Below are 19,778 nucleotides of genomic sequence, written 5' to 3' on the forward strand. Positions count from 1 at the left end.
TGTTTCTACTAATGTCACATTTATATACTGGCAATCTTTGTCTGGGCATTTTCTTTTTTTAACCCCAACCCTACCAAAATATCCCCAGTAGACCATCTACAGTATACAGTATGACAGCAATAGATTGTCACTATTAGTTGAGAATGAGCAAAAAGCGTATCTTTTTATTTCTTGACAGATAGTATGATCCCTCGCTCTCTCTGCCCTCTTCAACTCTCTTCTGTCTCTCCAAACCTTTTTTCCCATCTTTCCATTAGACACTTTGACCCCCTTTTCCATTTTTTTCTCTCCCATCTGCAAACTTTCACCTTTTGTCCATCATGTCCTTTGGCCTCAATTATTTCATCCTTCTACCTTTTACTCATCTCCTTTCCTCCTCTTCTACGCTGTAACCCCCCCCCCCCCTCTCCCCTCCCCTCCATGCCCCACCCGTGATTAAAGCTCCCAGCCCTCTCAAGCACCCAGGCTGAGCTGGTCAGCCTCTGGCTTTACTGTAAGCAGCTCAGCTAACGTAATCAGAGCCATATGTGTTCACACACACACACACACACACACACACACACACACACACACACACACACACACACACACACACACACAGAGCAAACAAATTTCTCCCAGCTTAAGACAGACTGCTACATCCAATGGTCTTTCCCCTTCCATGGATTATGTCTGGAGATTTACATCCCTCCAACCCCCCCCCCTCCCTTCCCCTATGTGCCCCATGTCCCCTGAATGATTCTCTATGAGCTATTGAGCCATTAGCTGTGGTATGGCTGTCTGCATTTGTGTGTCTGAATCTGTATGTGCCTATAAATGTGTACATCTATATGTGTGTGTTTGTGTGAAAGGTAGGGTGTGAAAGCTGTTAGCTAGAGACTTGCGCAGGCGGATATATGGCACAGGCCAGTGGTTTTACAGCTGTGCTTTACTTCCATTAAGTTAGGCACTGTCAGGCAGCACCAGGTGCTGCAGGCATACACATTTACACACTCACACACACATATAGGCTAATCGGCCTGTGTGTGAATGAGATGGGCATTAGTGTAGCCGCCTGGAAATGGGGTATATATAATCCTCAACTATGCCACTGCTTTTGACTGAAATTGATGATGCACATTAAAGCACAGACATAAACTCACGCTACACAAACACCCACACACCCATACAGTTCTGAACAGATGTGGTCATTCACTGTTTGACTGCAAGTAAAATACACACAAATTCACAGTGACACACTTGTACTCAATAGCAGAAACTCCTTGAGAATTGCCTTAATTCCCTCCCAACCATTTATGGGTAAATATTTCATACAGTGGGTTCAGTATGAGGACATTAACTTCACACCAGAGATTAAATATACAAACCCCAACCGACCTATTCATACACCACTTCACATCCACCCAAAACACATACATACTGTACATTCATACCAACAGCCATACATGTACTGCAACCAAACAAATCAAGCACAGCCCGTAACTTTGTCTGAACGCTGTGTGACACACTTTCTCTGTCCCTTGTTATTAAGGAAAAGAGGACATTTCCTGCAGGAGATTTACAGGTTTTCTAGTGTGCGAGGGAAAGTGTGTGGGGCATGTATTTTGTGAGTTCCTATGCTGTGGGAATTAGTAAAAGTTCTATCTGTGTCATTCTCCACAGTTTAATGCCCACTGGCTTTCTCACTAAATCCATATACACACCAACTCTCAAATTTAATGGTGTTACCGGGATATTAAATCTGCCTCTATTCAGGACACAGGATAGTAAAATTTAAATCCAGTCGAAGCAGAGAATAGAGAGAAATGAGCAGAGGGCAACATGAATAAAAAGGGGAGAAAAACCAGATGTGACATGATTGGGTAGAACAAGTTGAATAGATGAGCTTATTTTCTTCTTGTTTGACACAAGTCTTGTCTGCTTTAAATGTTGTGCTGTTTGGCCTGAGGCTAAAAGCTGCACAAATGGAGGAGGCTGACAGACGAAAGAGATTCTGTCGCGGAAAAGAGAAACTTTGTGCATATTCTCACAATTGATCAAAACCAGCCACATACATTTGCTACTGTCTATGTGCTTTATGTTTCTCACATTACATAAAAAAATAGATTTGTAGTTATTGGGCATTTATACTTTTCAATGCGTGCCAGCAACAATGCTCCAAAACAGATCAAATGTGACACTACATGCGCTGTTATTATTGTAGTTTTCTGTGCAGAACATTAAAAAAAATGCAGATTTTGAATAAAACGTTTGTAAAAATATAAAATAAAAAGCCAAAACATTGAATCAAACAGTTGTTCTTGACAATAGTGGCTGACTGTAATGTGTAATCTGCTATCAAGGCAGTTTAAGGTACCATATTTACTGTACATCTTACACCTTTAACACACACACACACACACACACACACACACACACACACACACACACACACACACACAGCAAATACTAATCACAGCTTTACCTGCTCCTGTCTGTGATTAAATGTGTGTGTGTGTGTGTGTGTGTGTGTGTGTGTGTGTGTGTGTGTGTGTGTGTGTGTGTGTGTGCATGTGTGTATGTGTGTGTGTGTGTGTGGGGGGGCTGTGTGAAGGTACAGTAGTTGCACTAACATTCTCTAAGCTCATCCATTAATTAATATGATCATGTCAGCTCAGAAAAGAAAACATCATTCTCATTTCCCCTTGCTCCTCCTCCACCTCGTTCACTGCCGTCCTTGCTTCTTCTTGGTGGAGTGCGACCCTCCCTCCCCCTCTAACATCTCTCTTCGTTTCACTCTCTCTTTCTCTTTGTCCCCCTTATTTTCTGACTTCATACTCACTCTGAATATTAAAACATAAAACCACACACAGCTAAAACTGAAATGTGTTTTAACTTTATATCATCTGATTAAATTAAGGAGATTTAAAAGTCACACATCCATGATTGTTTAGAAAATGAATGTGCTTATGAATATGAAATGCAGTTTAGGCACAAGGGGACATGTCTTTTATTATGCTTTCAGTGTGTGTGTGTGTGTGTGTGTGACATCAAAGCAAGAAGTCTGTCAGTGTATCGGTTTGTCTAATTTAAGGCCTATTAGAGCTTTCACAAACAATAAGTAATCAATGGAGCTAACAGCCAGTCACAGCTGATTACCCTCAAGTGTTGCTAAAAATAAACAACAATATTCTTGCAGAAGCTGTTTCCCAGGTTTTCTAGTATAAGCTTAACATGGACGTGTTCCTTTAAAAGTGTCAGTGCAGGAACGTTGCCACCACAAACCATATTAACAACCATTTTGTTGTTTTAAAAAAAACATTTGCTTTTAGCCATGCTACTGGCATAGCTGGTCGGTCGTTCCACCACTTTGGTCGAGACTGAAATATCTCAAGAACTATTGGATGGATTACCGTGACATTTTGTACAGACATTCGTGTTCCCCTCAGACTGAATCCTATTGACTTTGGTGATCACCTGACTTTTTCTCTAGTGCCACCAGGAGATTGAAAAAAATGTATCATGTATCATATTGACCTCCAATAACTTTTAATCACTTAACGTCTAATTCATTACGAAAAGCAAAAGGAATTTTAGAAATGCACATTAGACGTGATCAGATCTGTCTCATTCTTGTGTTAGTTTGACTCTGGTTTATCGCAAGATTAAGATGAAATGCCTGAGCCTTAATTGTATTTCGAGCTACATTTTCTGTGTGAGGAGTGCGACGAAAAGAGCAAGCTGAAGAAATGTCTGTAATTGCGGCCATTTTAATGGACCAGCTCTTCCTCATCTGGCCGAGCTTTCATCAGTGCAAGCATCTTGCTGTAATCGTCTTGATGTTTCCGCTCTATAGTTAAAAGCAAATAAATCACTCAATATGCTATAGGCACCTTCAACATAGACGCGGCCACAGTTAAACACAGATATATAATTCAAGACTGACATGTTGGTAAACAAAGGACAAATCTCCTGAACATCTTTAAATCTCACAAAGCTGCTACAGCATTAAGTTTTTACATTGAGTGGCTATTAGTGTGTGTGTCACCGAGAGAAAAAGTGAGAGAGTAGTTTATCACACATATCACACATCCAGTGTTTGGAGTCTGATCCGTTCTGATTCTGACTGAACAGCCGCAATAAAAATAAGAGCAAAGGCAAAGAAAATTGAAACAGATGCTTTAAACTTCTGATGATGCCCGGAGTTCAAGGCATTAATGCATAATCGGTCTTTCCTCTTTAAAGATGGTAATGGTGTGAGTGTAGGTCACGCATGAACAACTGTGTGTGACACTCCAGATGGTATAATTAGTTTCTCAATTGAGAGTTTCTGCATTAAAAGCTAATGTTTTTCCGCTTTGATCACATTCATTCATATTTTCTTAGTGGTTGTCCATCTCCCAGGAGACTTTTTCCTAGCGCCACAGCACCCCTGTGCACTCTTTTCTAATAGAAGGAAGTGAGGCACAGTAATGGTGGGGAGCAGAGAGAAAAAGAAAAAGAATGTATGAATGTATGAATGAATGCTGTTATGATAAAGATCCTAATCAGGACGAGAACAAAATGGGAGAGTGCAGAAGAAGCAGCTGGAAGTTCAAACTTTAATAAGGGCTTTTCGTCATCAATATTACAAGCTTCTTCTTCACTCTCTATCCTGTTCTGTCACGCTGCCGACATTACTGCATTTTGTCATCCTTCTCATTTGGAGCTCTAAGCTTCTGCAGGACATTTTCCACTGCCTCACTCTCCCTGTGTGTCAAGTGAAGCATGCGCCTTGGCATCTGCAACTGCTAATGTGTGTGTCTTATCTAGGCAAACATCCAGCAGATGAAAAGCAACGTGTGTGTGGTTACATATGAGACAAACACTGAAGAGAAGACATATCCATCTGCTCTGATACACTGACAAGTGATGACTTGTCTGTCTGCCAGTCTTTCATTTAGCGAGGATCAATGCACTCTATTCTCCAGAGCCTCTAACAACCAACTTTGGACTGTGGACTGGATTGGACACAAACAATACATGCTGCTACATGCAGGAGAAGAAGAATAGATGAACAGGAAGGAGAAGAGTAATGATAGACAATAAGCTGAAGGGGATAAGCGAGAAGAATTTTGAATAAAAGGAGAAGATAGAAAGATTTTTAAAAAAAAATAGAGGAAGTACAAGCTGAACAGAGGGAAACTGAATGGAGATGGTAATCTGAGGTGTGTGAATGTGTGATGGCAGCGTTCACAGCTGCTGTTGTTATTGAGAGTTTATTTGGCAGAACCAAAACTGGCTTCTGCCTGTGGTCACTCTCTTCAGCCAGAAAAAAAACATGTTTGTGTGTGTCACACCTCCTCCAACCCTAGTTCACTCTATCCAGTTCCATCAATTCTAGGCATCATAATTACCCCCATTAGTGTTTTCTGTTGGGATAAACATACAAACATATAAAACATCTGCATACACACAAAACATCTGCATAGCAATCTATTTACTTTTCAGGCCAAATCACACTCTCCTTTTTTACACACATAGACATGCAGAACAGTTAATTTCATCGTTTTTGCTGTTTAGTTCACTACGTGCGACGGAAGGAGACTGGCAGGGAAATACACACACATACACACACTTGTCACATAGACATCCACAGCAAGGATGTGATGAATATGAATTGCTCATTGGAAAGGAAATGGATTCTAAACAAAATAGGATGCTTTGTTAGTCCTCACCTTGTTGGACTCCATCCTGATTTCATCCACACTCTGAATCCCATGGCCCTATGCATGCTCATGGTGACATACACACTATCACACAAACACACACCCTTAGATACACAAATTAGAGTGTGTAAACACCATGCCTTGTGACTGTAGACCAGTTTATTCATTCCCAGTTTGTGTAAGGCAGTGTGACCAAGTCTATTACACAGAGGTGGAACCGGGTAAAAAAAAATCTCTATTTCTCACACATAAACAGCATGTTCTACATTAAAAAAAAGGTTTCATGCTTTTTTGGAAACCATTAGTGAAATGGTAGTGTGGCTTTACAAGAAGTATTGTGAAAAATGTGTGTTTAATAAAGCTTGTAGTGGTGAGAGTGTGTCCAAGATGTGTGAATGTGTCTTACCTCTGCGTCTCAGCGCTGTATTGACCCCTGCCCACTTGATTGACAGCACAGAGCCTGAACTGATAGGTCCTGGCAGGTGTGAGCCCGCCCACTGATACCTCAGTCACCACAGGATCGACCTCTGATAGGTAGACCTTCCACGGTGAATCTAGACAGAGGACACCAAGATTAGAGGCTGATAATATCTGGCTGAGGCAGGACAAACACAGAGACATGGGGACACTCAGGACCCATAAATCAAAAGAAAAGGAAGGGAGGAGTAGATAAAAGAAGCAAAGAGGGAAGGTAGAAAGGAAGGGGGGTAAGAGAGAGAATTATACAGGGGGAAAAAAGTATCACAGGACACAATAAGAACTGAAGTTTGGAGGGAAGAGAGTGATTAATAAAGTAACACAGATGCTTGTGTATATTATTGCCAGCTCGTTGCCAGCTAATCTCTCAGTCTTTCTCGTGAAGATAACACAGACAGATTCACTATTATCACCGCACCAGCCACATGCGTAGCTGAGTAAGTGAGAAGGATAGCGTGAGTGCAATTTAAAGCCAGCCCAGCGAGTGTATTACAGCCATCGTCTGACAACAAATTACATTGTATTTTTGATGGCCCATTCTCTCTAAAATACACACACACACACACACACACACACACACACACACACACACACACACACAGCTGGTAATCAGTGTGCACAAAACTCTCGACCATTCACGACTGTCTGGATTCAGTCTTTACTGAAATCGACCAGACTATTATTATTTTGGAGTATTTTTGTTACAGAGCAGCTGTTGAAATGGTGACAGCAGGAAACTTGAAGTCACATTCCTTCTGTCGCCCTAAAAGTCATCAGAATGAAGATTACTTAAAATGCCAAACTACATTAACATTTGTCCTTCAGTCCAGCTCCTACAGTCACGTGCCAAGTGCTTGGCTCCACATGTAGCGTTCACCAACCCATCCCATTAGCCTGCAGAAGGAGCAACAGCTATTCTACAGCGCTTCTACAGCCATCACCCTCCACTCTGTTTCTCCTGTCATTCTATTACTCAATCCCCCTGTCCTCTCTCACTCGTTTTCTCATTTGACAGAGAGTCGGCCTTCTGTTAAAACATCTGCGGTAGAGAGAGGGTGAAAGACAAAGAGAGAGAGTGAGAGAGGGTAAGGGTGGGAGGAAAGTAAGAGTTTATTTATAGGGAACCTGGATGTACATTTACGCAGCAACACCATTCTCCATATGTCTGCCTCTTGTAAATGAGTGCGCGTCAGTGCCTGGTAGACAGCAAGTGAACAGCTGTTTGTCGCCCAGGGACTATAAAGTATGCACGCACACGCACACGCACACATACTGTTCTCAGAGAGCTCCAGCAGGTAGTGCAGAAGTGGGGAGTTCCCATCAAAGGGACGTAGCCAGGACAGGAGGACGGAGCGGGAGTCAGAGTCATTGAGACGGGCCGTCAGGGAGCGAGGAGAGTGTGGCAGCTCACTGAAAACCAAACAAATTAAATATATAGTGTTAGTTTCTGAGCTTTTATTTTTTACCTTCAGACAGAGGCCAGGCTTCGCTGTTTCCCCTTGTTTCCAATCTTAGGTGGTAGCTACTGTACATATTACTGCCCACTGCCCAGACATGAGAGTGGTATCATGTCTGGACAGTAAATATGTACATTGTCAGTGTCTTTATTTAACTTTTGGCAGGAAAGTGAATAAGCATATTTCCCTAGATACAAGTGTGTACAAGTTGGAGTGTTTCATAGATGAGTCAGTGACAGAGTACCAAGACTTTTTATTAGTCTGATATTTGTTACATGTGTTTTGTTTTGAAATGTGTGGTGAAATAATGTTGGCTCTGACACCCAGGTTGATCCTTGGGTCTAGTCTAGGATTAGTTCCAGTGGGTGAAATCTTTATTGTGATATTTTATTCTGTACGTGATCTGCACCACAGCAAATATATCTCACCACATCTATTAAAAATAAATTCTCCAGACATCTGGCCATCCCCCGTGGATATTTGTGCATCCCGCCGTGTTAATAACAAAGAAAGCACAAAAGATATATTCATGAAAGCAATAAAGAGTGTCCAGACATTTGATTATACACATTTTAGTGCATCATAACTCTCTTTCAAAAACAGTTGGCTTAAAAGAGGAGAAGGAATGGAAAGCCAATCTCAGTGTCGCTCTATGCTGAAGACTACAGGTGCTAGCAGAGATAACAGGAGTGAAAATATTAACAGATCACAAAAAAGAAAATAAACACACACACACACACACACACACACACACACACACACACACACACACACATATATATATATACACACACACTGAAAGCATAATAAAAGACATGTCCCCTTGTGCCTAAACTGCATTTCATATTCATAAGCACATTCATTTTCTAAACAATCATGGATGTGTGACTTTTAAATCTCCTTAATTTAATCAGATGATATAGAGTTAAAACACATTTCAGTTTTAGCTGTGTGTGGTTTTATGTTTTAATATTCAGAGTGAGTATGAAGTCAGAAAATAAGGGGGACAGAGAGAAAGAGAGAGTGAAACGAAGAGAGATGTTAGAGGGGGAGGGAGGGTCGCACTCCACCAAGAAGAAGCAAGGACGGCAGTGAACGAGGTGGAGGAGGAGCAAGGGGAAATGAGAATGATGTTTTCTTTTCTGAGCTGACATGATCATGATGATCATATTAATTAATGGATGAGCTTAGAGAATGTTAGAGCAACTACTGTACCTTCACACAGCCCCCACACACACACACATGCACGCACACACACACACACACACACACACACACACATGGATGGGTCTTGCGGGAGTTGAACCAATAACCTGCTGGTAATTAGTCTGTCTCCTCAGCCGCCAGCGTCTGTTAACCTCCCTGACCCATTGATACTGAGCTAACGAGAATGTCAGTCACACATATGGATGCACGCACCCACACACACACACACACACACACACACACACACACACACACACACACACACACAGAAATCCCTTCAATCCCCATTTGTTTTTGCACATCCATAAACAGAGACTCACTTCCTCTCTTTGAGTTTGACATGTGTAACCTCTCGTCGCTGTATAATTCAGAAGGATGTGGACTTATGTTCTATCTCTCTCCTACCCTGCAATTGTATTAATATATCATAAGTGCCTTTTATAAATATATCATACAAGTACCTATTAATATATAAAGGCCACTACCTGATAGTGTTCTCTCACAGTGGCTGTAATGAGTCTGTGTGGGTCGGAACGTGGAATACACTTAAAATATGTGTGTGGCTTCTGTTAATTTGAGCGTCGGGAATGCCTGCTCATACCAAACACACAGTGTGACATGTTTGGAATGTGTTCACACAAACACACTGTACGTACACATTTTACACTCAAAGACTAATACGGCTGCGGTTTCACTGAGCAGGTGGTGTACTGCATGTACAGGGTACCTGATGGCAGTTATGACATTACACTATTACTACTGTCTAAAAAATTACTCACAAGGACAAGCCACATTCTCTCACCTCAGTTTTAATGATCTAGACATGTACTGTATTTGGTTTATCTGACCCCTAATAGGACACAGGTATTATTGAAAACAAGCAATTGTCCTGAATTCCTGAATTATGTTCTGCATAGTCAATAGCTTTTTCTTTAATGCTTAATCCAGAGGCCTCCTCCCTGTCAAATATATCTGCAATTTGAATCAGACAGACAGCTAGCTATGGACTGGCTTTTTGTTTTTCCACTTCATTGCAGCACAAAAAAAATTTTTAAGACGATAATAGGAAGATAATGTTCAGTAATATAAAACGTCTATGTACAGCTGAAAAACATTGCATTGTGCTTTACAACTTAATGTGCTTTACAAATAAACCGAAATATGTTTATTAGCTCTATTGCTTTATTTAAGGGTTAGATGAGAAGATTGATAGCACTTCTATGTATGTGCGTTAAGATACAGCCAGCAGCAAGTTAGCCTAGCTTAGCACAAAGACTGGAAACAACGTGCCTGGATGATCTGTCCGAAGATAACAAAATCAGAAATAAGGGTTAAATTGGTCAAAACAGCTTCACATGATTCTTTGAACTCACATTACTTCCAGGCGTGCGGAGCGAGAATCGTTGCCAGCCTGTGATGTCACGGTGCAGGTGTAATCCCCAATGTCACCTGACCACGTCTGGCCAATGGTGAGGGAGCCCTGGCGCATGGAGACACGGCCCCCACTGGTGGGACGGAGCGGCAAACCACCTCGATCCCACTTAAAGCTGCAATAGGGATACATACAGTACATTTACTCTATACTGTATGTATTTACAGACACACAACAGAGAAGAATAAGTATGCATGTACGTAAACACACAAAGAGACAATCAGGTACCTGATATTGACTCTGGGGTCATGTGTAGCATTACAGTCTAGAATAGCAGTGGTTCCTTTGATGACGCGCTGGTCTGTTGGAGGCACAGAAATGACTGTTCGACCTGCACAAAAAAAAAAAAGCAGAGAAAAATGAAGAGAGACAAGAGGAGGTGCAGTGACACAGGTGGGATACATTTACAGGCTGAAATTAACTCAGTATATTATTCTCTTATATTAACATGACACACAGTCTTAATTAAAATGTGTACATTTAAATATATGCTGCTCCAGAATAATGCTAAATTAATTAGTCAACAATTTAGTCCTAAACTATTGAAGCTAAACAGCACACAAGCAGGCTTCTTCTCTCACTCACAACCAACATTCAGACACCTACACTTATAATGTGAAAAGCTGTTTAGTCTATCACGTTATTGGTGCTTTGTTCGATTCAGACGTTTTACACACTATTTCTCATGTTTTTTAACTAAAAGAGACCAAGTGAAAGCTAGCATCTGTTATGTCAGTAACTAAGTCCTGGTATACTTTGGATGTGACCAGACCTCCAATAGATGAGTAAAGTTTATATATATATATATATATAACAGAGGACTGTGCTTAATTAATTATTATAATTAATATAAAGCTGCTGAAATATATATTTATATATAAAATCAGCCAATCGATAAGTTTACCAGCTAATCAATACTTTCTCTAACACGACTAATCAGATGATTACTTCACCATTACACCAGCCCACTGCATCGATAACCAATCACACTGCTGTTCACCAACTTCAGCTAATGCGATTTGACAGCTACGGATAAATTAGTGTTCCATGTTTGTTTTAGTCTGTTTAGCAAAAGTGTATTGAGCAATTTAATGTATTTTTGTCTGTGTGTAAAGTGTGTATGTCTTACTCCAGACGGTGAGCATAGAGGTGGCGTTGATGGTTCCATCTGAGTTGGAGGCGATGCATGTGTATGCTCCTGTATCCTGTAAGCTGATTGGCTGAATCTGCAAACCACCTGACTGCAACAGTGTGAATCTGGGAACCTGGACAGAGCCACTAGCTAAGATCTGTGATCCTACGGAGAGAGAAAATAATAATAAAAAAAAAAAAGCCTTGAGGTGAACAAAATTAATTAAGTCATTAAGCACATTTTAAATTCCAAAAACAATTATGTCAGCGTGTCTGTGTCTTCGTGTGTGTGCTCAGTGTGTAATGCAGAGTGTGTGTTCGGCTACCTTTCCTCCAGGTGATGGCAGGTTTTGGAGCTCCGCTCGCCTGGCACATAAACAAGGCTGTGGTCCCATCAGTTACTGTTTGGTCAGACTGAGGAAATGTAAATGTGGGGGCCACGCCTGAAACACAGGGAGAAAGTATGAGAGGAACGAAGACAGACAGATGGCTACTGAGAGGACATTGGTGGGAAAAGAGTGGAGCAAGAGTGGAGCAATTTATGTTGTAACATGTTATTCCTATGCTCTTCAGTCCAAAAATATTAGTAAACATGAGCAACTCCATAGACAATGATATAGGAAAGATGTTATAGATGACACTGAGAGCACCCAGGGGAATGTTCTGAGTATATGGGTACATTTTCTGTTTCAGAACTGAGAACACTACAATAGCATAAAGCTCATTGGGGTATAAAGAAAGAAAAAAACATTCTGTGGATCCACAAAATCAACCTCCCATTCATTGTCTACAGAGCAGCTCCAGACTTTATACTTGACATCACACGTTTAAGACTTACTTCTCTGGTTTCTGGCTTTGAGAATATAGTATAGTAAAGCTCATGTTTATAAATATTGATTAAACTTTTCTAGGCCATGGAAATAACATATCGTAATTCTTAATTTACTGTAGGTGGTGTTGTTCCTTTAATTGCAAGAGAAAACAGAAGAATGAAAAAATGACAGTGTTGATCAATGGAGGCTTTATTCATTCCCTAGTACGTAGCGTGTGTGTGCATAAATGTTGAAGGTGGTGGTATGGAAGCTCCATGGGGACTTTTAATTATAACGCTCACTGAACAGAGCGTAACTCTACTGAGACAAACATAACTGAACTGAACATGCATGTGATGTCTGCAGCTGACACGCACTGCAAACTATCAAGTCAAGGCAGAGTGTTTGACTGACTCTGACTATCACTTTAATTTCAAAAACAAAATAGTCTTCTGTTGTCAGACCGTGTGGTTGGCTTGTCACATTGCCAAAACACAGAAGAAAAACTTTAGGCGTGGTTCTATTTTTCCAAGGCCAGATTAAGTGGATAAAGTGGGATGGCAAGAATTTTTTTTTTTTTAACCCTTTATATATCCAGGTAAGTCAATTGAGAACAACCTGTCACATCCACACAGTTACACATTCATACCTGGAAGCTGCCCAGTACAACCATAGTCTGATCTTCTGGCCACTGTGCAGCTCCACTGGAGCTGTTAGGGTTAAGGACCTTGCTCAAGGGCACCTCAGTGGTGGTGACCTAGATTGTATCCTGCTGGTCTGGGGATTAAACTGGCAACTTCCCAGTCACCAGCTCACTTCTCTAACCTCTAGGCCACCTCTCCCCAATTAGTCAGCCAACACTGAAATAATCAACTATTTTGCTAGCAGTTTTTTATTTACTATTTTCTGGACCTTTTAGAGACTAAATGATTTACCGATTAATTGAAAAAAATAATCTGGAGACTAATCGATAATGAAAGTCATCTTTAGTTGCAGCCCCACAAACAATTACAGCATATATGAGCTGATACAAAGAAAATGACAATGACAAAAAATAGGAGAAGAAAAAGTTGAATTCTAAAACATGTGAAAGAAAGTTTATGGGAAAGACGATAGTGACATAAAGAGACTTGAGAGCAGAAGCAATGCTGCTGAAGGTTTGTATAAGTGAATTGGTGTAAATGTGTGTTTTATTGTGTTAGTGTGTCAGACAAACTCACTAGAAACAAGGAGTTGTGTGTGTGCCTGAGTTTCTCCAGCAGCGTTGCGAGCGAAGCACTGGAATATTCCTCCGTCTCCTGGCTGCACCCTGCGCACCGTCAGCCCGGTCCCTGAGGAAACCTTGTAGCGAGGGTTGGCCAGTATGGAAAGAGGCACCGCGTCCTTATACCACTCTATCCTGGGCTGGGGCACGCCTACAAGTGTCCATGTACAGGGAAAATGAACACACAAAGAGGAAAAAAATGTTTTCCTTAATAACAAGCCAGCTGACTGCTGAGCAAACTGCTCCAACTCCCACTAAACACACACACACACACACACACACACACACACACACACACACATTCTTTACACCAATCTTTCCTCTCTGTTATCCACTCTTTCTCTATAAATATGCATGTGGGCATAATGACTGCTAATAATATATTGATTGGAGGGTGTGGGTGGTAGGGTAAGGGTGGCAGAGGGGGCCAAACAACATTCTGAATAAAAGATGTGGGCAAAAGCAGCACACCAAATGTCTACAGTATATGCTCCCACCTGTCTGACGGTCATGCCAGATATGACAGGCAGGGGGGATCATGCAATTTGGTGTGTGTGTGTGTGTGTGTGTGTGTGTGTGTGTGTGTGTGTGTTTGAGAGGAGAGATGAATTCCACACTTTTCCTCAATCTGTTGGTGTCAAGCTTTCACAGACATGTGTGAGGTATTTTTCACCCCCTCCTTGTCTCGCTCACTCTGTCACTCTGCACTCTATCTGTCTTTTCCTCCTTGCCTCGTTTCTCCTCCCAGCCTCCATCCCTCTCTTCATACCCTCAGGCCTCTGCTATTTAATTACACTGCCACTGTATCAGATTACCGAGGAGGAACACACTCGCTCAGTGGTTGTGTGTGTGTGTGTGTGTGTGTGTGTGTGAGTGAGTGAGTGAGTGAGTGAGTGAGTGAGAGAGAGAGAGAGAGAGAGAGAGAGAGAGACACATATAATGAATATGTTGCCGTTTTTAGAGCCGTGTCCAACTCTGCTCATATACATGTTTTTATGTAATCCATTTAAAAACAAGAGTCATGAACAAGTGCAATTTTCAGGCTTGGTCTCAGCATGTTAATATGTTTGTACTGTCTCACAAGTATACTGTCACTTTTCAAGAAGCCTACAAACTAATGCACACACACTAGGGCTGCACTTATGAAATCAACTGGCGCAATAAACACATCGCAAAAGGCTGAGACACTCCGATTTTTTGTGTTAGTTGAAAGAAAATATCAGTAGAAAACTGCACTTTAAAATGTAACTGTCATTCGTTTTTAATGATGCCTTTTGTGTTCAGTTCAATGTTCAATTTGTTCCACAAAAGAGTGTTGGAAATGATTTCCTAACTAAGCCAAACTTCAGCATTTTATAAGGTTGATAAGAGTCACCTTTACACACCCTGGGCAGTATATACTTAAGATAAACAGACAGTCGCTATGAAATCTACAATCTGACTATGTAACATATGCTGCACGGACATAGACAAGTTATGACGTTTTCATGTGAGGATTCACCACAATCAGTTCAGTTCATGGTCCATCCGGTTGCAAACACCTCAGTATGCTTCAAAGTGCTTGTCTGATCGTCTGAAACTGCATTGAATAAAACCATTGTGTCTCACTTCTCTCTATGACTGCCGGCTTTTCAAGCGCAGTCATCCCCCACAGGCTTTTGTCTTTAGATGTAATCAGACCACATGCTGTTTTTATAGGCTGCTAGTTTGTTTTAAGCATACTGAGACCTTAAAGTATATGTTAAAAACAATACTCACATCTTCATATGTAGATTGAAAGAGTTATTCATTGCTGTAACCATTCGTCCTCTCCATACTGGCTGTGAAGAGATCCCTCCCTAATGCAATTCCAATATCAGAGAAAGGAGACAAAATATACAGTCCTCGCTCTGTGCAAAAATGCATTTCAAAGTTCAGACAAAGCTAATTTAAGCCTTCAGAAGTAGGAAGTTTATCAAAGCAAGTGGGCAACATCCAAAATTATGGTTATTTACACCATACAATATTTCTGTATGTGTTACTATTCATCCAACACAGCTCAGCCTTGCCTTGACATTACTTACTCACAGTGTTGGGGAGTAACGGAATACATGTACTGGCGTTACGTATTCAGAATACAAATTATGAGTAACTGTATTCCGTTACAGTTACAATTTAAATAGTTGGTATTTAGGATACTGTTACATTGTTGAAATCAATGGATTACATGACGATACTTCTCTGTTTCATGAGTTTATTCACTCTCGCAACTCCATGCATTTCCCAGAAGCCCCAATATGAAAACGAAAAAGTGAGCTATTTGCATGATCACTGATAGAGGTAAAGATGGAGCCGGAACCGGCACAACAGAGCCAGGGCAGGAATGCATTTCTATCTTGGAAATTCAAACAGCATTTCACATTAAATAAAGAGAAGGGAGAACGAAATATAACTGTGCAGTGCAACCTCTGCTTGCCAGCAACCAACCTCCTTTCAGCGTCCAAATTACTCCACCTCCAACCTGAAAAATTTTAATTAGCCAAGGGTAGTCGTCTGCTGTAGTTTTACTGGTCACCTTGCTGTTGACGTGCGACTTTACATTCTCCTACGTGCTGATTTACTATCCCCAGAGCCGTTGAAAAACTAGCCCCTTTGACATGTTAGCTAACGTTAGCTAAAATTAGCTCGTGGTAGCTTAGACTGCAGTTAGATTTTTGTAGTTTGCAGTTCAGGACTACAAATACAACAATCTATCTGCTTTTTTAGGTACACATTCAGCCAGTTGGAACAGAAGACCACACCAGAATAGGCCTGTTTAGTAAGCTGTATGTGATGGCCGCATTCCTACACTTATAAAATGCAATTCAATGTGGAAGTAATCCAAGTATTCAGAATACGTTACTCAGATTGAGTAACGTAACGGAATACGTTACAAATTACATTTTTGGGCATGTATTCTGTACTCTGTAACGAAATACGTTTTGAAAGTATCCTTCCCAACACTGCTTACTCAGACTGCTGAAGCCTTACATAAGGTTTGGCGGGATGTATTTTTACACAGAACGAGGACTGTGGATTTTGTCACCCATTTCTTTTACTGGAATTGCTTTAGTGACGGATCTCTTCACAGCCAGCATGGACAGGAGAAATTATAACCACGGCCAGTAACTCTTTCAAGGTATATGTGAGCATGTAAGAATTGTTTTAAGACATACTTAAATATGTAAATATGCACGCGCGCACGCGCACACACACACACACACACACCTGTAGCCAAGCAGGGGATATCTACATTCCTGTCGAGGTCAGCGTGGATCTTCCTCTTAGGTTTAGCAGTCAAAGAAGGTGGCTCTGCAGGGAAGAATGTTAGAACACAAAATGTAAAGCATTTAAATAAGCAGCACATTCTGAATCAACATATGGATAAAATAACATCTCAAACTGAAAAAAAAAACTAAGCACACCGCCTGCTGCTGCAAACACACTTGAACTACTACTAATAAGCTCTCAAAAAAAGGCTTTGAACTTGTTCAATCATTAAATAGCTTTAAAAAAATCTTGAAATAGGAATTGAGGGGAAAGTTTCCCCTTGACAAGTATTTATTCGTTATAGTTTTTTTCCGATTGCTGAACGACAGTGGGCACAACTGGAGCTACATATGCAAAGCTCTAACTACAGTCCGCACAGCAGCAGTTTGTGTGAACCAAACTCTAGTTCGTTTTTCATTGCTTGAGCACAGTTTTAAAAACTCTACACACTTATCCCATGGCTTTAACCACAACCTGCACAACACTGTGGATTTACAGCACTTTGTTCAAATGCTAAAACACTGCTGTCAAAACTGTTTGAAAACACAATGGATTTCAGTCTGGTGCATTTCAAACACTGCTGATTGCTATTTCAACTGAAAGACTTGTTAGTGAACACATACTATAGGGAAAGCTCCAAAATACTTTTTTTTGGAGCTATAGGAACACCAAATAAGAATGAATCAGTTATACACTATACTGCTCGAGAGAAACAGTGAACAGGTAAAAGAGCAAAAATACCAACATGTCCAGGTAAGATGTCTGAGGTTACATACACAGCTATATAAAAAAATGTGAAAAACACTACCTTTACTATAGTAAAACTGTGACTTAATGTTTTTCAGAAAGTAATGGAGGTGGAAGCAATGGGAACACCATGTTCAATTGTATTTAGAGATGATGCAGGTGCATGGCAAGCCAGGACATCTAATGTTCTTTGTTATTACGTACCTTTAGTTGAACTTTTTTTCCAGTCATTACATAAACTACTACAGGCAAAATACGGTAAAATGATATATCTATTGAAGCAAACTGCTGATTTTCATTAATTTCTGTGTCCTAAAAAAACTAATTTTAAAATAATAATGTTATAAAATAAAAATGTTCATGTGAAAGAATTTCACTCTTTTCTTTAAAGAAACTATTGACTTATTATTATTATTATTATTATTGACAGTGTGTGTTATCTAGATGAGGATTGTTCATAGTGTTTGGCTGCACTGAGCCTGTTTCGAGACGTGTGAAGGGTGTGTTGCTTGGAATGAGTTTTGCAGCTGATGTGAACTGTTTAACTCAGGTGACTGTTTTTGCCCACTCTGGTTTAGCAATAAAAAAAAAAAATAGAGAAGAGAATTCAAATGGAAAACACGGCAAGGGTAAATAAAGAGGGATCCCCTCTTGGCCTTGAGTATCTTAAGTGTCATTGCAAGGCAGGATTTCTGTCTATATGTCCTGTGAAATGACTTCCACACACATTCACAGAAAAACTCATTCTTTGAGTTTCCCAAGGGAAACAATTCCCCTTTTAAACTGCTTCATTTTGCTGCCAATACCGGCTCCCTCTAAACATCTTCACCAGTGTTGCTCTAAATGCTGAGAGCAGCTGCGAGACAAAGCTTCGCTTGATTTGAATGTGAATGTATACCTTTTGGTGTATTACTGTAATGGTACGTGTTATGAAATTGACCTACTCCTGGTATACGCTCCGTTTCTTTCAAAAACATTTGTTAATATTTTGCGAGAGATAATGACACAGAAAACCCACAGAGGGGGAGCAGAAGACAGACTGGCTAATTCATTTTCAGTCTGGTATCTCTGGGAAAGTGGCTCCACACAGTAGCAGCACCTGTTCACTGAAAAATGACTGAGGAAAACGAAATGGCCAGTGTATGCACTAAATAATGAATGTGTATACCGGTTGTCACAAAGATATAAGTCTTCACGAAGGAGGAGAAGACATTTTTATTAGAAGTTTAATTTCATTTTTTTTTTCTAAGGCTCCATACTTGTTTAATAATACCATATAACAGTAATGTTTTGACACCATGCTGTCATTTTAATGCTGTGGTACTTAAGAAAAAAAAGAGAATAAATCCCTTTCCTCCAGCGTCTCTCTATTTCTCCTTTGTAGCTTCACACAGTGGATGGGTAAACTGAGGTGGCAATGAAGTAAAAAAAAGACAAGTTTGATCCAGCTGTGTGTGTGTGTGTGTGTGTGTGGGGACAGCTACACTGTACACGTCCATGTTGCTGTTACATTTATTTTTCTTGACTTTGAAGTTTTTCACTACTTCATGGTAACTTTTATACCCACACATACGCCCATCTCTTCTTCTCCCATCTTATTGTGCAGGATTCGGCACGATTTTTGACAAGAGAACGAGGTAGGCATGCAGTGAACAGAAGAACAGGAAAACAAGAGATGAATAACAGCCATGTGGCGTGACAACGATAACACGAATGCATTAATCGCCTTCAGTCAGGTGAGTGCAAGGACCTAGATGCAGTGTTTGGGTGGTTGGGTTTAAAGCTTTGGGATTCTTTGGATTCCCTGCTGTCTGTCTGCAAAAACAAAGATGGAGAACAACAACAGATATATTGTTGTTTGCACCAGTAGTTGTCTGTACAGTGTACAACATGGGCACAGAGTGTCATAAATATTCAGATTAGTGGATGTGGGCAGAAAAGAAATGAAATTGAATAATGAATCCCTTCGTGGCCATCTCTTTCTTTCACATAGACACATACACTATTCTGTTTAGGAATCCCTTTCATTGCATCAAGGTCTGTTGAGCCCATAGCAGAAAAAGAGTATCAGTACCAATGTATTCATCAGTCTCTACTCCTCTGATAAATATGAACGCATGCAGACTTTGTCCCTGCCAGGCAAGCCTTAACAGTCCCGTTGGCCTAATGAAGCAACATAATGTAGAGAGAGAGCGAGGGTACAAAAATTGGTGGTAGAAAGGAAGCGGGAGAACAGAAAGAGAATGAGTGGGATAAAAATATTCAGGAAGGTCTTTT

The 19,778-nt window shown here is 40.6% G+C and overlaps 1 protein-coding gene across 1 annotated transcript in view; it reads right to left on the reverse strand.

The window, feature by feature from the left end:
* Nucleotides 1-19,778, reverse strand: part of sdk1a (sidekick cell adhesion molecule 1a) — a 252,960-nt gene that overhangs the window by 69,995 nt on the left and 163,187 nt on the right. The window contains 8 exon segments of the mRNA XM_078276505.1: nt 6,094-6,241; nt 7,438-7,574; nt 10,201-10,374; nt 10,488-10,590; nt 11,389-11,556; nt 11,717-11,833; nt 13,423-13,617; nt 16,713-16,796. Coding sequence (XP_078132631.1) covers nt 6,094-6,241; nt 7,438-7,574; nt 10,201-10,374; nt 10,488-10,590; nt 11,389-11,556; nt 11,717-11,833; nt 13,423-13,617; nt 16,713-16,796 — 1,126 coding nt within the window.

Source organism: Sander vitreus, chromosome 2, assembly GCF_031162955.1.
Source record: "Sander vitreus isolate 19-12246 chromosome 2, sanVit1, whole genome shotgun sequence".
NCBI classification, from domain to species: domain Eukaryota; kingdom Metazoa; phylum Chordata; class Actinopteri; order Perciformes; family Percidae; genus Sander; species Sander vitreus.